Source organism: Vombatus ursinus, unplaced genomic scaffold (genome assembly GCF_900497805.2).
Source record: "Vombatus ursinus unplaced genomic scaffold, bare-nosed wombat genome assembly UNPS02014893.1, whole genome shotgun sequence".
Taxonomy (NCBI): Eukaryota; Metazoa; Chordata; class Mammalia; order Diprotodontia; family Vombatidae; genus Vombatus; species Vombatus ursinus.
The window spans coordinates 5,805,535-5,826,899 of NW_020954671.1; the positions used below are offsets into that span (position 1 = coordinate 5,805,535).

A 21,365-nucleotide genomic window follows, 5' to 3' on the forward strand; every position below is an offset into this window, starting at 1 on the left:
ATTAGACCCTTCTGGGAAAGAATTTGCCTCTGAGTTTTTTTTTCATATTTCTTTTAAAAATATTTTTCTAACTAGGTTTACATAGATCATTCAGAAATGTTTCAGAGACATAACTCCCTTTGGTTTTCGATTCTTATATCTTAGATTTTAATGTTTTCAAGACAAAGAAAATGACCTATGTTCATACCCATATCAACCTGGAGAGGAGAAGCAAACAGTGTTTACTCTTCCCTTATCTTATGATTGTGTGTTCCTGTCCCAAGCAACTGTCTCCACATTCATTCACCAGACATTTCTGAAGTACCCACTATCTGGTCAAGAAGGGATTATGGGCAGAACATCCAGGAAGATGTTTTATCACTTTCATTAAAGACCCTGTCATCCAAATGCTTTTGTTATTTCAACCTTTAAGATTCAATCTATGTCTCTTCCAAGGCTACCTTTAATAATTCTTAATCATTTGTCTTAGAGCAAGCATTGTAATCTGGGGTCCATGAACCTGAATGAGAAAACAATTAGATTTTTATCTTCACCAACCTCTATCTGAAATTTAGCATTTCCTTCAGTTATTTAAAATCATTATTCTGAGAAAAAGTCAAGAGATTTTTTACCAGACTGCCAAAGAGGTCTGTGACACAAAAAAGGTTAAGAAGCCGATTTAGAGGCAAAAGACAGTTCCAACGTCTATGCCTCCAAGGTTATAATGTCCCTCTTCTATTATGCTGCTCTCCTGGTGCAATGCAAGAATTTAGTCTCTGGGAATAGTAACAAGAATTACTAAGCTTAGCTGACCATACAGGTAGTTTCCCATGCAGTCATTACTTGTGTAAGGCCTTATCAAATATGGAGTGCCTCAGCTGGGGAAATGGCCATAGCCTAGGTTCATCAACTATGATTAGTTGGATGGAGAGAACATTCATTAACTGGAATGTCCTTAACTGTATAATTTAATTTAGAGGGAAGTAAGACTAAACATAATCTCTTCCTTAAGGCAAGAGATTGGCTTGCCACTGCTTTGGTTTCTTGTAAGTAATCTGTTTCATCATAAAATTTTGTAAGTACAATCTCGGCATTTACTTTCCTTTCACCTTACAGGTTATAGTGAAAAAATGGTCCATCCCTTGTCCACTGACACCCAGTCATGGAGAGGAATTCTTCCAGGTAATGACTTAATTGTATTGTGAAGACTTGTAATAATTCTCATTTTAATCTGACAAGAAAAGTCATGCTAATAATGCTTTTTTTAATTAGTGAAAAAACTATTACTACTGCCCATTTTTCTCATTGTTTTAAAAAACCTTGATTTAAAAACTGAATGGAAATGATGGTAGGTGGCATCTTGGATATTATGAGGATCAAGTGAACTAAATATATCTAAAACACTATATAGATATAAATAGTGGTTATTAGGAATGTACCAGTTTACTAACTGGCTAACTTTTGGTTTCTCATTTTTCTTCTCCTGTGCTCTTTCACAGATTTCAAATATCACAGAGGAGTGTAAACCAAAGCTTTTTCACTTCTCCAAAGAGGTAAATTAACAGACTTTTCTGATTTAATTTTCACATTTTAACTATAAAAGGTTTATATAGTATTTGTTTTTTAAGGTATTCATACTTATTTTTCATAGGAAATGCAAAATATAGATTAGCCCACCAAAATTATATTTTTAAGTACAGGATGGCACGTCATAAAACAGACACCTTTTTGATGGTATGGTTTTAAATGAGCCCTTGCATAGAACATATTATCAAATTGTTTGGTCTGTACAGTGAATTTTTCGGTGGATGAAGGCATTTTGTAGCTCCATGGACTTGTAAAGCTAACCAGCCTCTTACATCAAAAATTCCTACTTCAAGTAAAACCTTGTCTGTAATAAAACTCAGCCTAACCAGTGGACCATTGACTTAACATATACTGTGGTGAGTTCTGGTAGACATTCAAAAATGAAAAGCTTACTGCTTTCTGGAGTTTAGGATTGAACAATAAATCTGGGATTCCCAGGTCAATCTTTACTCTTTGGGCTTGAGCATGCTTCATGTGTCAGCCTTAAAAGACTGAGAATGCAAAAAGGGTGGACCTGAGTACCAACAGAGGGTGCATGACCTGACCTTTGGCTGGACTGTCCTCTATCCTCTGAAGAGCCCAGGTTTCTTTTTTGACAAAGATAAGGGTACAGCTTCCAGCTGTAAGGGTTCCTGTACATCCCACCATTACTTATACTGTTCAGGGCAAACCTAAGCAAATGACTTCCTTCTATATCATTGGAAGCCCTTTGACCTTCAGCATCTGGAGTCCTGCCTTCAGTTTTGAGGTAGAGAGGAAACTTTGTAGGTAGAAGAACCACGCCATCTAAATCTGGCCTCTTAAAGATAGAATACATTTATGAATCCACAAGTTTTTCTGCATGAGTATTCATTCCTCTAGTGCAGATTGCAGCCTTTATGTAGTAAATAGAAATATAATATGTTGTTATGGTTAAAGAATGGTGTTAAAGAACAAGGAGTTATGTTTTCTGATTCTTTAGTAATTTGTGTCTTAACAGTATAGGAAACTAGACGTCATGCCCAAGTGTACCTTCCTTTCACCCTACTTTAAAAAAAAAAACTTTTTTAAAGGTAATTTCTTAAGCAGTTCTCACATCCAACTATCTCTTCTGTTCTCATATACATTGTGTACAATTTTGGTTTTTAGAAAAATGATGTTTAACCCTCCCAAGCAGACTGAGCACAGTCACTTAGAGAACATTATTAGTGATAGTTAGTGTTGCTTGAGGTTGAATTGAGTTGTTGAAGGAGGCAGTGTAGTACTGTGTGCTAGATTTGGAGTCAGAGGAAGTCCCTGGATTTGAATCCCGCTTTTGCCCTTTAGTACCTAAACGACCGTGGACAAATCACCTAATTTCTCTGGGCCTCACTGTCTTCATGTAAAATAAAAGATTTGGAAGAGATGGCCTCTCTAAGGGTCCCTTTTAACTCTAATTCTATGAGTCTATGAATTCCAGAAAAGTTAACTGGGAGCTAGGCACATTGGAAACATAGCTGTCAGTTATTTGAATGAAAAAGGGTAACTAGTGATGGTGATATATCCATAATCAAGTATATTTGGTATGGGGATGATTTTGTACGTTTCCCTTTAACAGATAGCCAATTATATTATGATACATCTTCTGGCTCTCATAGAGACTGGGCTTCTCATGTGTGACCCCACATTTTGGCTCATTGTTTCCATTACTACTTGTACCTTCTTTGATACCCCTTGACACTTTGGTCTAGGAGGGGAAACTGACTATTCCTTATTCTCCATCGCCATTTAGAGACTTTCCCTTCACCACTGCCATGCAGCAACTTCTAAAGGTTTACTCTGTCCACGTTTGTTACCCAAATCATATCTGAATAGCTGTTACCTACCAGTCCTCAGGTCATTCTCCCTCCTTTTTCAAGGAGTTGTGTACTTGGTTAACAGTTTTCCCCCAAATCCCAAATTCTGCCTTTACACTGGGGAGCTTCAGCACAACATGTTGATGTTCCTCCAAACACTCCCACTTCCCAGTTCCTCAGTCTCCTCAGTTCCATGAACTATTCCTGTTTTCCACTTTACCTGTATTCAGGTCTCACTATCATCCACATGTGTTCAATTTCCATAATTAGGACTCTGAAACTCTTTTATCCCAGTCTCTCCATCTTTCCCTAATTCTATTCTTTGTCCTCCTTGTGACTTCCATTCTCCCCACCCTTCAGTACTTTCCCAGGCTGTCACCCCTGTTCTAGCTTCATTTCTTCCCCTTTCCCAATATTGACCCTTGGTTGACCAGTTCAAATCTATATTATTCTCTATTCATGTATACCCTTCTCCTTTGTCCTGTCGCTGCTTATGTTTTGCTAAATCCTTGCTAGCCACCTTGCTGTCCCAGCCTGAGACCATGCCCTGGAAGACATGACCTTTTAATTTCCTGAATGCTTGCCTTGGAGACCCAAATATCCTGATTGTTGAGTGCCCCAGGAGAGATCCACTGTATCAGGCCTTGCTTCATTTTCTCATTCTTCATTCTTTGTGACCTCACTACAGCCATTAACACTGTTAATCACCCTCTTCTCTTTGATACCTTCTTCTTTCTGGGTTTTAGGACAGCACTCTCTCCTGGTTTTCCTCCTACCTGTCAGACCATTCCTTAGTCTCCTTTGTTGAGCTCTTCATCCAAGTCACACCCTCTAATCATAGCTGTCCTACAGGGCACTGTCCTGGCCCTCTTCTCCCTTTATACCACTTTACTTGGTCATCTCATCAATTCCTCTGGATTTAATTATCATCTCTATCTTGATGATTCTCAAATCTACCTATCCTACCCTAACCTTCCTGCTCACCTCCATTTTTTAATCTCCAATTTTCTTTCAGACATCTTGAACTAGACATCTTAAACTCACAGTGTCCAAAACAAAACTCATTATCTTTACCCCTGAACGCTCTCTCCCTCCAGACTTTTCTGTTACTATCAAGAGCACAATCATCCTCCCAGTCCCTCAGGCTCACAGTCATCCTTGACTGCTCACTATCTCTCACCCCCATATCCAGTCTGTTGCTAAGGCCTTTCGATTTTTAACTTCGAAATATCTCTTGAATACACCCTCCGTCTCTCTTCTGGTACTCCCACCACCTTGGTGCAGGTCCCTATCACTTTACACTTGGACTATTGCAGTAGCCTGCTAGTGGGTCTGCCTGCCTCCCTATTCCATTCTACACTCCATTCAGCTATCAAAGTGATTTTCTAAAATGCAGGTCAGACCATGTTACACCTCCCCCCAGTAGTTTTTAGTTGCTGTCTATCACCTCCAATATAAAATATAAAAGCCTCTGTTTGGCTTCAAAGTCATTCATAACCAAACCCTCCCACCCGTACCTGCTATCTTCCAGTTTTCTTATTGACTTTCCTCCCCGATTTTCTTAGGAGCCACCCAGACTACAGCCTATGCCCTGCAGGCCTTAAACCTTTCATTTTCAGAGCTTCCAACCTAGAGCCCATCTGTCCTTGTTGGTAAATGCCTCCTATATAGCCTACTATACCAGACCATCTAGCCTTAGAATTAGAATTAGGGAATTAGGGTTTCTCAACGGGGCCCTCATTGCATTCCCAGTCATCCTTTCTCTCTAGTTTTCACTCTCTCCATATCTGAGACTTCCTTTCATACTGCCTATAAACACACCTCTCTCCCCTCCCTGAAGGGGGGGGGGAACCTCACTAGACCCTGTCTTTCATTCAAGCTATTAGTATGCCATTTTTCTTCCCTTTTTCTGTCAGAATCCTTGAAAAAGCTCTCTATAATTATAATAACTCTATAATCATCTCTTTTTCCTCTTTTCTAATCCTTCTACAATCTGGCTTCTTACCTTATTACTTTATAGCCCCTCATTGAAAATTCCCTTTCCGAAGTCACGAGTGGTCTCTTAATTATCTAATGGAATTTTCTCAATCCTTAGCCTCCTTGACCTCTCTTCTACATTTGATACTGTTAACCACCTGTTTAACCTCCTCTATGTGTCTTCATGTCCCTGCTTTCTCTTGGTTCTCCTACCTGCCTTAAATGTTCCTTTGCTAAATGTTCCATATCATGAAATCCATATCATGCCCCTTACCTGTGAGTGTACCCCTGGCTCTGTCTTGGGTCCTCTTTTCTTGGCTCTCTATATTCCTTTTCTTGGTAACCTCTTAAATTCACGTGGGTTTTCTTAATATCTCTACATTGTTGACTCCCTTATCTATAGTTGCAGCTCTGGTCTTTTTCCTGAGTTCCAGTCCAGCGGCACAAACTGCCTCTTGAACATTTCCAACTCAATGCCCTTTAGATGTCTTAAATTCAGGGTGCCCAAACACAACTTATTATCTTTCTCTCTAAACCCACCCATTGAAAGCATAACTATTTTTTAAGTCACCCAGGTTCACAACCTCAGTGCCATCCTTTACTTCTCATTCTCACTCACCCAATAGATCCACTCAATTGCTGATTCTTGCCTGTTCTATCTCCACACAGTCTCTTCCATGCAACTCTGTCTCTCTGTTCCCACAGCCATCACTTTAGGTTAGGCCCTCATCACCTCTCATCCAGATTATTGCAATGGGCCACCTAATTGGTCTCCCTGCTTCAGGTCATTCCCATCTCTAATCCATCCTTCATAGCTGCCAAACTAATTTCCCCAAAGTTTAGGTCTTAGTCTCACTTCCCTACTCAGTAAACTCTGATAGCTACCTGTTACATTAGTGCAAACAAGGACTCCTATGAATAGATGTATTTGAATTTGTGCTTATAATTATATAAAATATGGTCATTGGCTCCAACCAAGTGGAAAGAAATGTAGTGTGAATTTGAATAATGCTTCATGGGTTTTGTTATTCACACTAATCGCAACTTGGCCGTGCTTCCAGAGTCAAACATAAACTCTTCGGTTTGTTACTTAAAGTCCTTCTTACCTTGGCCCTAACCTACCTTTCCGTCCTTATGGCCTGTTATTCTCCTCCATGCTCACTGAAGTTCAGCCAGACCGGCCTCGTGGCATAGCCCTTCATTTATGCCTTTGTGCTGATCTAAGAATCTAACTCCCACCTCACTTCCATCTCTCAGGATCCCTTCAAGTCTCAGTTCGAGTGCCATCTTTTACATGAAGGCTTTCCTTTGTACATAATTATAAATATCCAATGTGCTCTTCCCCAACTAAACTGTAATGTACTTAAGAGCAGAGACTATTTTCACTTTGTCTTTGTATCCTGAGCACTTGGCACATAGTAGATGCTTAATAAATGCTTGTTGATTGATTATTCTAATGGTTACATGTATTAACTAAAAAAACCAGTAGCTCACAGTAAGAGAAGGTTCCTTGATGGCATTAGGGTGACAGGAGAAACCAGCCAAAGAATAAAACATTTTCTATAGATTTTGAAATTGACCATAACTATTTAGAGGGAAGCTTGGAGGGGAGAGGGAGAATGTTTGTAGAGTGGTAGAGTCCCAAAATAACTGTGATATAAAAGTAAGAGGCACCAGTAAGGCTTATTAAATAACTATAAATACATCCATAACTGCCCCTTGCATTATGGGAATAATTTTCTTTTGAATAATGTAGCAGCTTAACGAAGAATACTGAGTTCTACCGGATTCCTTACGTTGGAAAACATGAGTTGAATGTCAAATTTAGCGGTAGCTTTTTTCAGCAGGAAACTATCTAACAATTTCACTTTTTTAAAAATTTTTCAGAGTGCTTATGCCATTCCAACTATGGCATTTTCATTTCTCTGCCATACTTCAATATTGCCCATATACTGTGAGCTTCGAAGGTAATGTATACGAATCTTAGATTATCTTAAGTGAAATAAAAAGGCCTTCGACATTATGAGGCTTTTCTGAGTCAGTTCCATCCTTCCCTCATGGTTCCCTGTGTTAGATTCTGGTGGGTTTCCTGGACAACAGTACAAAAACTCAGTGGAGTCCTTATGGAGAATGTCACATGATAAAAAATCCTCTCATGTCACATCTTTCTGTTGTAATTGCTGGTGTAAAGTTGCTGATGGACTCAACTTTGTATAGCTGAGGAGCACCATGACCTAGAGTGTGCAGACTCTTTGATCTCTTGTCCAGACCTCGTCCAGCTTGTGGTTCTTGTCTTGTCCAATTTTGTGGTTTTATTTTGGTTCTATTTTTGTCTTTTAGACCTTCTAAGAGCCGAATGCAGAATGTAACCAACACAGGCGTTGCTTTAAGTTTTCTCATTTATTTTATATCAGCATTATTTGGGTACCTCACTTTTTATGGTAAGTATTTACTTTTACATAAGTAAGAGATAAATGCAACTTATTTTTCTTGCATTATTAGTGAGCTTTATTGTATACTTGGAGTTCAGGTCCATCCTTTGTTAGGAGATTTAACTCTTTCAGAAAGCCACTTGAATAAAATTGAGTCATCCTAAGGATGTGAACGAATTGATTTATTGCCTTTTAAAAGTGAGGAATCAGAAACAGTGTGATTTATCATTTCACAGGAGATTTTTGTTTAAAAACTTAACTGCAGGTCTGTGTACCTACTTCAGTATCTTTCTGCCAGATAATTTAATAGGGAACTTCAGATTACTGATACTTTTTAAAAAGCATAAATATAGTTAGTAAATTAATTAACTTTATATATGTTGCCAGAAAAAAAAAATCTTGTCCTTCCAGGTAGATGGGAACAAGTGAAGTGGAATATCTTATTGAAAGCTCATTGAGGGCAGAGATTGTTTTTTGACTTTTTTTTATCCTCAGTGCTCAGCACAGTGTCTGGCACGTAGTAGGTGCTTATTAATGTTTATTGATTGATTATAGTGATAATTGTAATAATAATCATAGTTTACATTTATATAGCATATTATAGTTATAAAACACATTATATGCACTGTCTCCTTTCACCTTCATAAAAGCCTTATGAGATAGGTAGTGTAAACTTATTCCCATTTTAAAGATGAGGAAAACAAAGCTGAGAGTGATTAAATGACTTGCCTGTGGTCACTGAAGTGGTAGGTTATGAAGCCAGGCCTAGAATTCTCTGGACTCGGAATCCAGTCAGTGCTTTTTCCATTGTAGTTATGTTAGGTATAACGGAGAAGGAAGAGGATTAAGGAGGAAAACTATGTGTATGCCCCAGGGTCCAAATGCCCTTTAGTCAAGGTTCCATTTTGAAGCAAATTCTTAGGTGTTTCTGGCTTATTTAGACTTTGCCTAAACTTTGTAGGTTTTAAAAAATTCTCTCTTAACATCATTAGTCATGAGTCTAGAAGATTTTAATGCTTGTAAGTGACATATTTCCCCTGCAGAGATTTACCTAATTATCAAATATCTTTTCCTTCTTGGATCTTCCTAGACATCAGTTCCTTGTCCACAATTGCAGATTTTTTAGAAGACTCAAATTTCCTCAGGTGGAGAAATAAAAACTTTAAGGAAAATTATATCCTAAATAGTTTTTTGGGCTGCATGGTTTTATTTTGGTTTTGCACACACAAACTAATTCCTTCCCTAAAGGCAGAGTCATGATGGAGATGGTGATATGCAATTCAGAACAGATCTCTTTTGGCATTTAATTACAGTGCAAGAAGGAACCTTCATATCACCTTTCTGCCAAGATGACTACAGATGGCAATCTCATGTAATACAGCGTGTACTTGAAGGAAAGAGCTTGTTAAGAATTTTGGTCCAAAGTTAAAGCCTTCCAAAGGTCAAAAGTCAAGTATTGAGTCCCACTTTATAAACTTTTTACTCTGTCTGGCAACCTGCTCTGATTATGACACTGTCTTAACTAAGGTCATATATACTTTGCAAAGGTTACCTTATAATATTTGTAGAGATTTGTCTGGATCCATACAAGCTTATTTTACCATATTGGTTACATGTGTTCTGGCTCAACTAAGAACACAGAGCTAACCAACTAGCCCTTACAGCAAATCTGGATCCTGAGAGGATGGAAAGTAGACTTGGAACAATTTGAGTTTAAATTAGAATTGATTCCTCAGACTTCTGGCCTTATCACAATATATGTGAGGCAGTGTCTTCTATCCAAGCATTCAAAAGCTGATTTTATCCAAATTGGGTTACAGGAAAAGCCTTCACCTATTAGCCCTAGGTTAATAATCTTGGTTTTTATCATAGAAAATGTAATGAGAGCTTGGCATTACCTGGTAAGAAGGAGAAATCATGTTCCCCTGATAAGCAAAACTACTGCCTTAAATATGCACAATAATTATTCTTTTTAAAACCCCATGAGGTTGATTAGCAACAGGTGTTAATAGTTACACTGTAGTTCATAAGATGGAAACAGGTTGGTCCTTCATATTTTCCTATTAAAGAAGTAATAATCCCACTGTATTCTGCCCTGATCAGATCTCATCTGTTTGGTTCTGGCCACCACATTTTATAAAGAACATTGATACTCTGGAGAGTATCCAAAGGAGAACTACGTGGTGAAAGGCCTCAAGATCATATTATGATCTTAGAAGATTGGTGACAGAATAGAGGCTATTTACAGGAGTAGAAAGGCTTACAAAGACATGATATCCATCTTCAAATATTTGATTAGACTTATTCTACTTGTTCCAGAGAGTAGAATTAGCAAAATCAGACTTGTTTTAAGGAAAAATTTTGTAACATCTAGAGAGCTATCCAAAAGTGGAATGAGCTGCCATCAGAAGTCATCATCTTACAGTCTGAAGAGACTTCAAAGGTCATCTAATCTAACTCATTTTTCAACAAGATTCTCTTTTACAATAAACATGACAACTGCGTCTTCCCATATTTGCTTGGAGACCTCTAGTAAGGGAAAACCCACTACCTCCTGAGGCAGCCTATTCCAGTTTTGTATGGATGGAGTGAGTTGGAGTCAGGTCAGGTCAAGTTAAGTAAGCAAGCATTTATTAAACATTAAGTTCTATGCTAAGTCAGATTGATGGCCTTTGAGTTCTCTTCCAACTGTGAGACTCTATAATTCATAAATATCAAGAATTTGGGAATAGAAGCTAGATTTGTTGTCTTCTGCTCTTCCTAAGTTTGGTTTACTAGACGATGCTACCTTCACACAGTCTAGAAAGCATTTTTTAGACAACTAATTTCCAAACGGAATTCAATGCTATAAACATTTACTAAGTGCATACTATGATAAAAACACTGTAGTCCCTGCCTTCAAGGAGCTTACAAGCATACAAAGTCGTGAAACTTCCATTTTGGCATTGATAAATATTTATGCTGTCCCTCACAAGTATCCCTTTCCATTCAAAATGCCAGCATCCTGATTTAGGCCATCATTACTTCTCACCTAGACAATTGTAATAGCCTCCTAACTGGTCTTCCTGACTGTATTGTCTCTCAGATCCAAATCTTCCTAAAGGGTGGCTCTCATCATGCTCAAAAACCTTCAGTAGCTTACAATTGCTTACTAGAGGAAATAAATTCAATAAAAGTTTATTAAATTCCTAGTGTGTTCAGATTATTGTGCTCTATCCTTAGGGAAACACAAATTTTATATAAGATGATCTCTGCCACATAAGCCTGGCACTCAAGACTATAAACAAACACCACCCTACTTTTTAAGCCTTATTTCCATTTGCTTCCTTTCATGTACTCAGAATTCCAGCTATAGTGGACTCCTCAGTCTCTCTACATAACCATTCACTTTCCTGCTTGATAGTGAGATAATATTTGTAAAGTGCTTAGCACAGTGCCTGACCTATAGTATACTGTATAAATGTGGATTCTCTCCCCGTACTCCCTTCCAGGCTTTGTGTCTTTGTTTATATTTTCCCCTCCCCCTTGGAATTACCCTCTTCTCTTTTCCCCACTATTCGTCTGTTAAAATTTCCTTTAAGGTCCAACTTAAATGCTACTTCCCAGGTATTTTTCATGATCTTCCTGCCCCTCCTCAACCCCAATTCCTATTAGAAATAATCTTTCTTTTCTAAAAGTTCTAATTACACTTTACTTTTTCTTCTTATTTCGCATAAAGCTTTCTCTCTTTATTGTCATTATTAGTATAAATATTATCTCTTCTACTGGATAGTAAGCTCCTTAAGAATAGGAGCTACACATTATTCAACCATGTATCCCCATAGGGCCAGACAGATAGAGGGCACTCAGTAAATGTTTGTTGAATATACCTTTTTGCCTTTACTAGTTTTCTCAAATAAGAGTAGAGTATAGTTCCAACTTGAGTCAAAATTGATCTTTTCCTGTAGTCTATATGTACTACTTTCTTAAACACCTTCACTTTTTAGATCTCATCATTGGAAAATAGCCACATGTACTATATAGAATTTGTGTTTACCTCCTGGCTCTGCTTCCTTATGTCACTAGATAATTAATTTTCCATGTGCCCCATTTTCTGCTTTGGGTGTCAATAATTACACTACTTGGTGCCGTTTGAGCTAACAGGTAAGGTAAAAATAAGCAAAGCAGCATTTGAAGTGCTCTATAAGATCCTGGAAAGAAAAATTCTATATTTTTATTCCTTTTCTTAACTTTAGAGGTTGTATATGTGCTTGTTTATGTTTGGGTGACCAACATGTGAAGGGGAGGAAAAGGTGTTTCCCTGTTTCCCAAGGTAAAGATAAGCCTGCATTTTGAATTGTTTTAGAAAGTCTTGCAAACACCAGTTCATGGAAAAGAAAATATTGTGCCGTTCTTGACATCTTAGCGATTTGTAACAGGACTTTATTTTGTTATTTGCAGAAAAAGTGGAGTCTGAAATACTGCAGGGTTATAGCGTATACTTGCCGCATGATGTTGTTGTCATGGCTGTGAAGTTATGCATCCTGTTTGCTGTGCTCTTGACAGTCCCTCTAATCCATTTCCCTGTAAGTACTGTTAAAGGTCTTGTTGCTTGTTGTAGTCGTTTCCCTAATATGGCAATGCTAATTCTTTGCAGACTAGAACATTTGAGTCAAGTCTAGTCTTGTGTATCTTATTCATTTGTCAAGTGATTGATCAAAGACCTCATACTGCATATGGCTTCATGAAAGGACAAAAATAACAGTGAACCACTAAGCTAATTTGTGCTTTTTTAGATTAAGTTTAGATTTAAGCTATCCCACAGCATTGTTTCCAATTTGGAGAATGTAGTACTTCTGAAGTTTTGGGGAAAGGTTGAATTTTTTTTTTCTCCTATTCTGTATTGTGTTTTCAAAAGAATATATACAAAAAGATGAAAATTCAAGTCAGCAAAATTAAGTGCTTACTGATTTATTGTAACTTTGTTTTCACAGAGAAAGTTTAGTTTAATCTTAGCCAAAATAAAGCATTGACTTTGCAGTTGTTAAGATTTGAGGGCAAAAAAAAAAGAAAGAAAAGATTTGAGGGCAGAATGAATGAATGAGAAAATGGATGAAAAAAAAATAAAGTATTATTGTACATAAGAATTCTGATAATTACTATGTCTCTAGGGAAAAAGTATTCAAATATTGTTATATGTGTCTTTTCTATCCATTTAGATTATAAATTCCTCAAGGGCTTTTGTCTTCTTATTGATTTGCTTCTAACACAGTGCTTGGTATAATTAGTAAGTTCATTTGAAAGAACAAAGGCTGCTACAGCTAGAATAATGAGAGTTGTCTTAAGCAATATAAAATATGTCCTTCATTGAAATTTTTTTATGTTTTAGAACCTTTATTCTTCTGCCCATAGACTTTAAGGACTAATTGATAACCATTATTGCATGTTGTTCAGTCATTTTTCAGTTGTGTCTGACTCTCTGACTCTTTTGGGATTTTCTTGGCAAAGATACTGGAGTGGTTTGCCATTTCCTTTTCTAGCTCATTTTACAGATGAGGAAACTGAGGCAAACAGGGTTAAATGACTTGGCTAGGTGTCTAAGGCCAGATTTGAACTCAGGCAGATGGTTTTGTGATTTCAGGCCCAGCACTCTATCCACTGTACACCTAGCTGCCTCTCACCATTACCTAGTAGTCTCAGTAATTTTTTTATCTCAGCTAGACTGGTCCTCAGATAGTAGGCATGCCCTTGATCTCTGGGCTCAAACTTGTAGCTTTTCTAGCCTAGAACCTCTAATAGCTGTGCTTTGCATAGCACTCAGAAATATAAATCATATCTCTTAGGATGAAATACCATAGCAGGACTTCCATGTCAGACAGATTAGTGGTGGTAATCAAACAAATTAAGGAAAATATGTGTGTGAAAGTTTTCACATTTTTCATAATTTTTTACTGAGTAAGGTGCAATGCAAATTCAGTGCAACAAATATTTATTAAGTATTTACCACATATAGTGCACTGTTTGATAAGCCCAGGGCAGGGACATAGAGAGATGAATAAGATGGAGTTCCTGCTCACAAAGAGCTTACCACCTAGTAGGACAGATGGTAAGTACATAAATAATTATTATACATAATACAATATGATAAATGCATTAGAACAAATGCCAGATCCTAAGAAAGGAAGATAATATTTGAGAATAAAACTTAAATTTTATGAGTGTTTTCAAAAGCTTCATGATAAAAGCAGTGTGTAGAAAGAACTTTTTAGAAAATAGACATTTTGTGAGAAGACTATAAAGACAGATTTAAAACAAGTCAAAGCAAGTATTTCCCTAATGATACCTTCTTTTCTTAAACTGGTTTCTTTTTCCTTTATACAGGCAAGGAAAGCAATAATAATGGCATTTTTTCCTAATCGCCCATTCTCGTGGATTCGTCATTTTTTGGTCACTTTAGCACTCAATATTATCATTGTTTTACTTGCACTGTATGTTCCTGACATTAGAAATATATTTGGTATAGTTGGTAAGTTATCTGTTCCCAAAGTTCCACATAATAAGTTGGCTCTCTTAGTTTCATATTCTGATCCTACTGACATCATTTTGTTTGTTTTCTCCCTTAAAGGTGCCAGTACCTCAACATGTTTGATTTTTGTGTTCCCAGGATTATTTTATCTTAAACTCAGTAGAGAGGATTTTATATCACAGAAGAAGCTTGGGGTATGTTTTTTAAGTGTATATTTCTTTCATGAACACTGTTTTAGGAAACTTTTTGTCATTTTATATTATGCATTTTCAAAAGAGGCTGTTTATCAATCAAAAAGCATTTATTAAGTATCTAATATATGCCAGGCACTATGTTTTTGTACAGGGGTTGCAAATTTAAAAATGAAATGTTACCTGCCATCCAAGAGATTATATTCTATTTGAGGGAATCAACATGGACATATATATGTAACTGATAAAGAAATACAAAATAATTGAGGTAGAAGGGAGGCACTAGCTGATGGGAGGATCACATAAAACTTCATGTAGAAGATAGTACTTCAGCTGGACTTTGAAGGAAGCTGAAGATTCCCAGGAGTGGAAGGACTTCACTTAAGATATGGTGACAGCCTCTAGAAGGACCCAGAGATGGGAAAGAGTGTCATGTATGAGTAACAGCAAAAATGGATAATTAAGTGGGAAAGGTAGATAGACTAAGAAAGATAGACTAGGGCCAAATTTCTAAGAGATTTGAATGCCACAGAAGTTGGAATTTGATTCTAAAGGTGATAGAGGACTTCTGGGTCACGTGAGCAAGATAGCAGACTAGACATTTTCTCCAATCCCTACAACCTCTGACCTTTCCAAAACAGAAATTATGTGCCAAAGATAAAGCAACTTCAGCTATTTCCATGGCCTGTGACATCCAGAATACAAAAGAAGCTTAGGAAAAAAACCCAAACTCAGGAACTGGCACCGACCTTGAGCACCCTGCCACCTCCTTCCACACTACTGGCATTGAGGCCATACTAGCAGACCCAATGACACAACACAGGCTTGTTCACCCTATTCCTTGCTCCCCCTTCCTTTTTCCATGTTGTAGAGGTCCTGACTCCAGGCTGCAGAAGTTTGTTCTTTCCTCAGTAGCCAGCTTGGTCATAGCCCTTCAGGAACAACTGCCTGCGAGGAGCTGCAACCCAGAAGCACCAACGCTGCAAAGTTCTGAATTGCCAGTGCCAAGAAAAGTAGGCTTTGAACTGACGGGGCCATGTTAGAGAACCAAGGGACAGAAGGAACAGGGCACGTCCCCTAGACAGAACACTCTACACATGAGGAGCTATGCAGCTTAAGCCTGAGGGAAAGAGTGCAGTTCAGCTGGGGCCACTTCTGACCACTCTAAAGTAAATTGGGGCAGAGACCTACATTGGTGAACTGTGAATTGCCCAGTGTGGGAGGAGGCTGAGACTCTTTGAGATCCAGCCCCCAAGGAAGCTATAATCAGAGGGGACAGAATCAGGAAGAACGTAATTAGGAATTAGGAAGAGGGGTGAACAGAGAAGAGACTGAAAGTACCAAAGATTTCAGGAAGAAGAAATATCAAAGACCTTGAACATAAGCAGATAAATCAATAGGAAAAACAGTAACAGAAGGAAATATGGCTTCCAGCTCTAGTAAATGAGTTCAGGCATCTATGAATGAATACTGAAAAATGAAAGAAAATGATCCAACACTTGATGAGACAGAGGGCCCTTTGGAATTTGAGGAGAACATGGAATCATAACACGCTGTTACTAAGTGGTTTAAAAACAAATAAGAATTATGAGAGCAGAATTTATGTACTACACAGCAAAAATAATCAGTAGAATAGAAAAACTTTAATCTGGAATGGCAAGCCTCACCAAAGAAATAAAAGAGAGAACAACAGATTGGGAATTCAAATACATAGAAGTGAAGGGCCCTAGAAGAAGAGGAGCAAAAAACAAAAACATTAAAATATGCTCACTATGCAAGCAAAACATTCTGATGTTGAAGTTAGAATGGGCAGAGACAACCTAAGGATCATAGGTCTCCCAGAAGAACTTTAGAGGACAAAAAACCCTAACATCATAATGAAATAAATAATAGTAGAGAACTGCCCAGAATTTCTGAAAGTAGAAAATGAAATCCCAATTGAAAGAATTCATAGATCACAAAAAAACCCAAGACTGCAAACCCCAAGACACATAGTGGTTAAATTTAATAATTCAACTGAGAAACAAGTTCAGCAAGCCATCAGGAGAAAAACCTTCAAATACAGAGGAAAGGATATTTGAATAACACAAGATTATTCTGCACTCACTAATAAAAGGAGGAGGGAATGGAATATTGCATTCCAAAGAGCATTGGCACTCAGAATGCAATGCATAGTGACCTGTCCTGTAAATCTAACCTTAACCATAGGACAAAAGATGGATGCCTAACAATAAAGAGCTTGAAACATTTTTAGAGAGAAAATCAGAATTGAAGATACTATTTGCTTCTTAAACACCCCAAACAAGAAAATTGCAAGAGAGGTGAATAAATGCAGAACCAGTAAGAAATTTCTTTCTAAAGATATACAAGGGGACAGGGATGAAGGTGGAAAACTGAGAGAGGTCACTAACAGTGAAGAGGCAGACAGGGAGCATTATGGACAGAACCTGCCTACAGGTGAATGCTTCTGTGGAACTACTTTACAACATGGAAAGATACATGAAAGAGGGGGAAGGGAGGAGGAGAATAGAGAGAAGTGAGTGATGTGCTAGCGTTACATCAAAGGCTAGCAATGAGGGGGAAAGTGACTTCTGATCTTGGAAGAAGAAGATAGTACAAAAGAGTAGGTGAGGAGGAGGGGGGAAACACTGAAAAAGGGTAGAAAAGGAGGCATTTGGAGGTGGGAGTGGGTTCCACTGATGAATACTGCTATGAGTGAAGAGAGATGAAGACCTTGCACTGGATGATGTCTAGGGTGTTTGGTGTCTGAAAAATCTACTTGTCCTGCAAGAAGGGAGGTAGAACCCCTGGGGACAACTGGCATCTGGAGGAATAGAAGAGCTTGGACACAGGGAGGAAATTTCCAGGCAAGTGCAGTGGAGGGAAGGTCATGAGGTATACCAAGAGGGGAAGGGTGCTACCTTGGGGCAGTGTCCTCCCTGACACCTGCAATAATTGGTGAGAGTGAGGCATAATGGAAAAGGGGAATCCATAGGATAATCAAGCCTGACAGAAAGCACCTAGAGAGCAGAGCCTAGACTGGGTACCTTAGAAGCTTTGACCATATAAAGACTACAGAAGCAAGAAACCATGAATCAGAGGGTGTGAGTCTAGAGTAAACAGAAAGAGAAAATGGATAATGAAGAGAATAAGAGAAATCCTTTTTAGAAAGGGGCACAAAAATGAAATTTAAAAAACTAGTACATAAGACTAGCAGAAAGGGAGGAGAGGAAAGGGCAGTATATATGATTGAGCAGAAAAAAAGAAGGAGAAGAAATACATAACCAGATAAAAGTAGGAGAGAGGAACAAATTAAACCCTAAAGGGAAAGAGTAATAAATAAGAAAAGGCGATAGAGGAGGAGAAAAGAGCCAGTGGGAACAAGACTACTTTAAAAAAAAATAGCCGAAGGAACATAATGCTGTGTTTAGAGCAGAAGAGAAGGAAAATCATTAAAAAAAAACTTTAGAGACAAAATACAAAATATAAACTCTTAGAACTTTAAATGTGAATGGATTAAACAATTCAATAAAACAAAAAAGAGTGACAAGTTGGATAACGAAAACAAAACATCCAAAACCACATGATCATCTTATTAGATGCAGAAAAAGTCTTTGAGAAAGTACAACACTTTTATGCTAAAGACACTACAAAGTATAGGCATAGAGACATTTTTTTTTTAAAAGAAAACTATCATGAAAAGCACTTATCTAAAACCAAAAGCAAACATCATGTGCAATACAAATACACTAGAACCTTTTCCAGTAGATACAGGCGTGAAGCAAGGATACTCTCCCCACTATTATTTGATAAGAGTTCTAGAAACAATGACAGGAGAAAGAAATTAAAGAAATAAAGATAGGTAAAGAGGAGGTAAAACTATCTCTGTTTGCTGACGTTATGATAGTTTACTTGGAAAACCCCAGGGAATCAATAAAGTTACTGAGAATAGTTTCAGCAAAGTTACAGGCTACAAAATAAATCCTTAAAAATCAATAACATTTCTGTGATAATAACAAAACAAGAAGCAATAATATGAAGGGAAATCCCATTCCAAATAACTTCAAAATACATAAAATATGAGATCAACCTCCCAAAATACACAAAAGACTTGTAGAGATTCAATTACAAAGTGCTCTTTAAATAACCTACATATTTAACTGGAGGAATATTCAGTGCTCATGGGTAGGCCATGCCAATATAATAAAATTGACAATACTACCATAATTAATTTATGCTTTCAGTGCTATAGAGGGCCTGCACAACGTACGACTTGGGAGGCACTGGCAACCTGCCAAAGAATTTGAGGTATAGTTGCCACTGCACACTCTCCTGCTTGTCACATGACTCTTGGCAACCAACCATCATCAGTCTATCTCTAGTCTAACCTGTCTTCAGCCCTAATAAGTTTATAAGTTGTGCGGGTCTGTGCTACACCAATCAACCAAGGCCCTTTACAGAACTTCATGAAATAATAACAAAATTCATTTGGGAAAACAGACCATCTAGAATATCAAGGGAAATTAGTAAAAGAAGTAAAGATGAAGTACATCTAGACTTCAAACTATATTATAAAACAGCAGTCATCAAAACTATCTGGTACTGATTAAAGAAGAAATAGATCAATGGAACAGACTAGACAAGGAAGATTCAGAAATAATAGAACTTAATAACCCCATGTTTGGTAAAATGGAAAACATAAGTTAATTGTTAATCAGTTGTTTCAGTCATGTCCAACTCTTCATGACCCCATTTGGGGTTTTCTTGGCAAGATACTGGAGTGGTTCACCATTTTCTTCCCCAGCTCATTTTACAGATGAGGACCCTGAAGCAAACAAGATTAAGTGACTTGTCCAAGGTCACACTGCTAGTGTCTGAGGCCAGTTCTGAACTCAGGAAAATAAGTCTTCCTGGCTTTAGGCCTGGTACTCTATCCCCTGCGCCACTTAGCTACCTGAAAACATAAGTTACCTGGGGAAAAAAGTCCCTATTTGACAAAGACTTCTGGGTTAACTGGAAAGCAGTCTAGCAAGAAATTAGGCTTAGACTAATACCTTACACAACACACCATAATAAACTTCTAAATGGATCCGTGACCTTGACATAAAAGGTCATATTATTAAAAAATTAGAAGCAAACAGATCATATACATCTCATAGCTCTGGATAAGAGATGCATTCTTAACCAAACAAGAGTTAGAGGTAATTACAAAAAATAAAATATATTTCTTTGATTACTTGGGACTGAAAAGCTTCTGCACAGATATTAATGCATCTAGGATAAGAAGGGAAATGTTTGAATGGGGGGAAAAATCTTTGTATCACATTTTTCTGATAAGAGTTTAGTATCCAAGATATGTAAACAATTAATATAGACAAATATAGTCATTTCATAATAGATAAGTGGTCAAAGGATATGAACAAATAGTTCTCAAAAGAACTACAGAGTGTTCACAAACACATGAAAAAATGCTCCAGATCACTAATAATAAGAGAAATATAAATCAAAACAACTCCAAGGTTTCAATTTATACCCTGTGAATTGGCAAAAATAACAAAAAATGGCAATAGTCAATGTCAGAGGAGTTATGGGAAAGTGGGCGCACTAATACATTGTTGGTGAAGTTGTGAAGTGGTACAACCATTTTGTAAAACAGTTTGGAATTGTGTAAATAAAGTGGCTAAAATGTCTATACTCTTTGACTCTATTACTGGGCTTATAATCTCAAGGAAGACACTGATAAAAAATCCTCATATATTCCAAAATATTCACAACAGCATTTTTTGTGATAGCTAAGAATTGTAAACAAAGTAGATGCCTATCAGTTGGAAAATGGTTAAATAAATTATGGTATATGAATATAATAGAGTACTTACTACTCTGCTATAAATTCAAGCCATTATCACACCAAACATAGTGTGGCACAGAGGAGGATACTTTTGGTGAAAAGCATAATTGGTTTAGTGGGGTTTTTTTGGGGGGGGTCCTAGGTGAAGAAGTAGGACAAATAACTAAAATTAATATGGGTCTAAATCAGAGTAGTCTATATAATTAGCCTATGTAATTTAAACTATGAAAAAAAAACAAGCAGGAATAAAAATGTATTTTGGCATTGCCTTGAGCCCAGAGGTCAAACTTTAGGGTCAAAGTGCTTTGTTGGGGGTGTCTTGGGATGGATAGCACCATCGTCAGAATTTCACAGTGAAATTGTCTAATACCATGGCCCTTCAGTCTTCAATATACCTAGCTAGTGGGAGAAACCACCATAGAAGTGAAACCTGTAGTTTATAAAGTCTCTGCCTTATTGTCAAAAAGATGAAATATTCTATTTTAAAATGTTCTTAAAATGCAACTGAGGTGCCCCTTGAAATCTGAGTAAAGAAAGGTTTGGCTTTTTTTTTTTTCCTAAATCACATACTTAATACTCTTTGCAGAAATAGAACTTTCCTTGTACAAGGTAGCCTAACTGTTTCTTTTTGTTTTCCTTTCTACAGGCTTCTGTATTGTTTCTCTTTGGAATTCTTGTTGGGACTTTGAGTTTTGCACTAATCATTTTCGAGTGGATTAATAAATAAAAGAATCATCCTTAACTTCTACAAAACAATTTATTAGTGGGTTTCCAGGGAGACATGTGTATTGTCACAGAGCTCAGTTGATGATGGACTGTAGAAGAAATATTATTGCATTTGTTGTTGTTGTTTAGTCATTCAAATGTCCAGCTTTTCTTGGCAAAAATACTGGAATGGTTTGCCATTTTCTTCTCCAGTGTGTCCCCATTTTACAGATGAGGAACTGAGGCAAATAGAGGTTAAGTGACTTGCCCAGGATGACACAGGCAATAAGTTCCTGAGGCCAGATTTAAATTCAGGTCTACCTGACT

General features: G+C 37.4%; 1 protein-coding gene across 1 annotated transcript in view; it reads left to right on the forward strand.

Annotated features, from left to right (window-relative positions):
• SLC38A6 (solute carrier family 38 member 6) overlaps positions 1-21,075 on the forward strand; it is a 74,663-nt gene extending 53,588 nt beyond the window's left edge. Inside the window, exons 12-19 of the mRNA XM_027842859.1 lie at positions 1,096-1,161; positions 1,479-1,532; positions 7,245-7,324; positions 7,698-7,798; positions 12,230-12,354; positions 14,150-14,294; positions 14,394-14,488; positions 20,980-21,075. Coding sequence (XP_027698660.1) covers positions 1,096-1,161; positions 1,479-1,532; positions 7,245-7,324; positions 7,698-7,798; positions 12,230-12,354; positions 14,150-14,294; positions 14,394-14,488; positions 20,980-21,060 — 747 coding nt within the window. The 3' untranslated portion in view covers positions 21,061-21,075. The remainder of the gene's footprint in view (positions 1-1,095; positions 1,162-1,478; positions 1,533-7,244; positions 7,325-7,697; positions 7,799-12,229; positions 12,355-14,149; positions 14,295-14,393; positions 14,489-20,979) is intronic.
• The last annotated feature ends 290 nt before the right edge of the window (positions 21,076-21,365 follow it).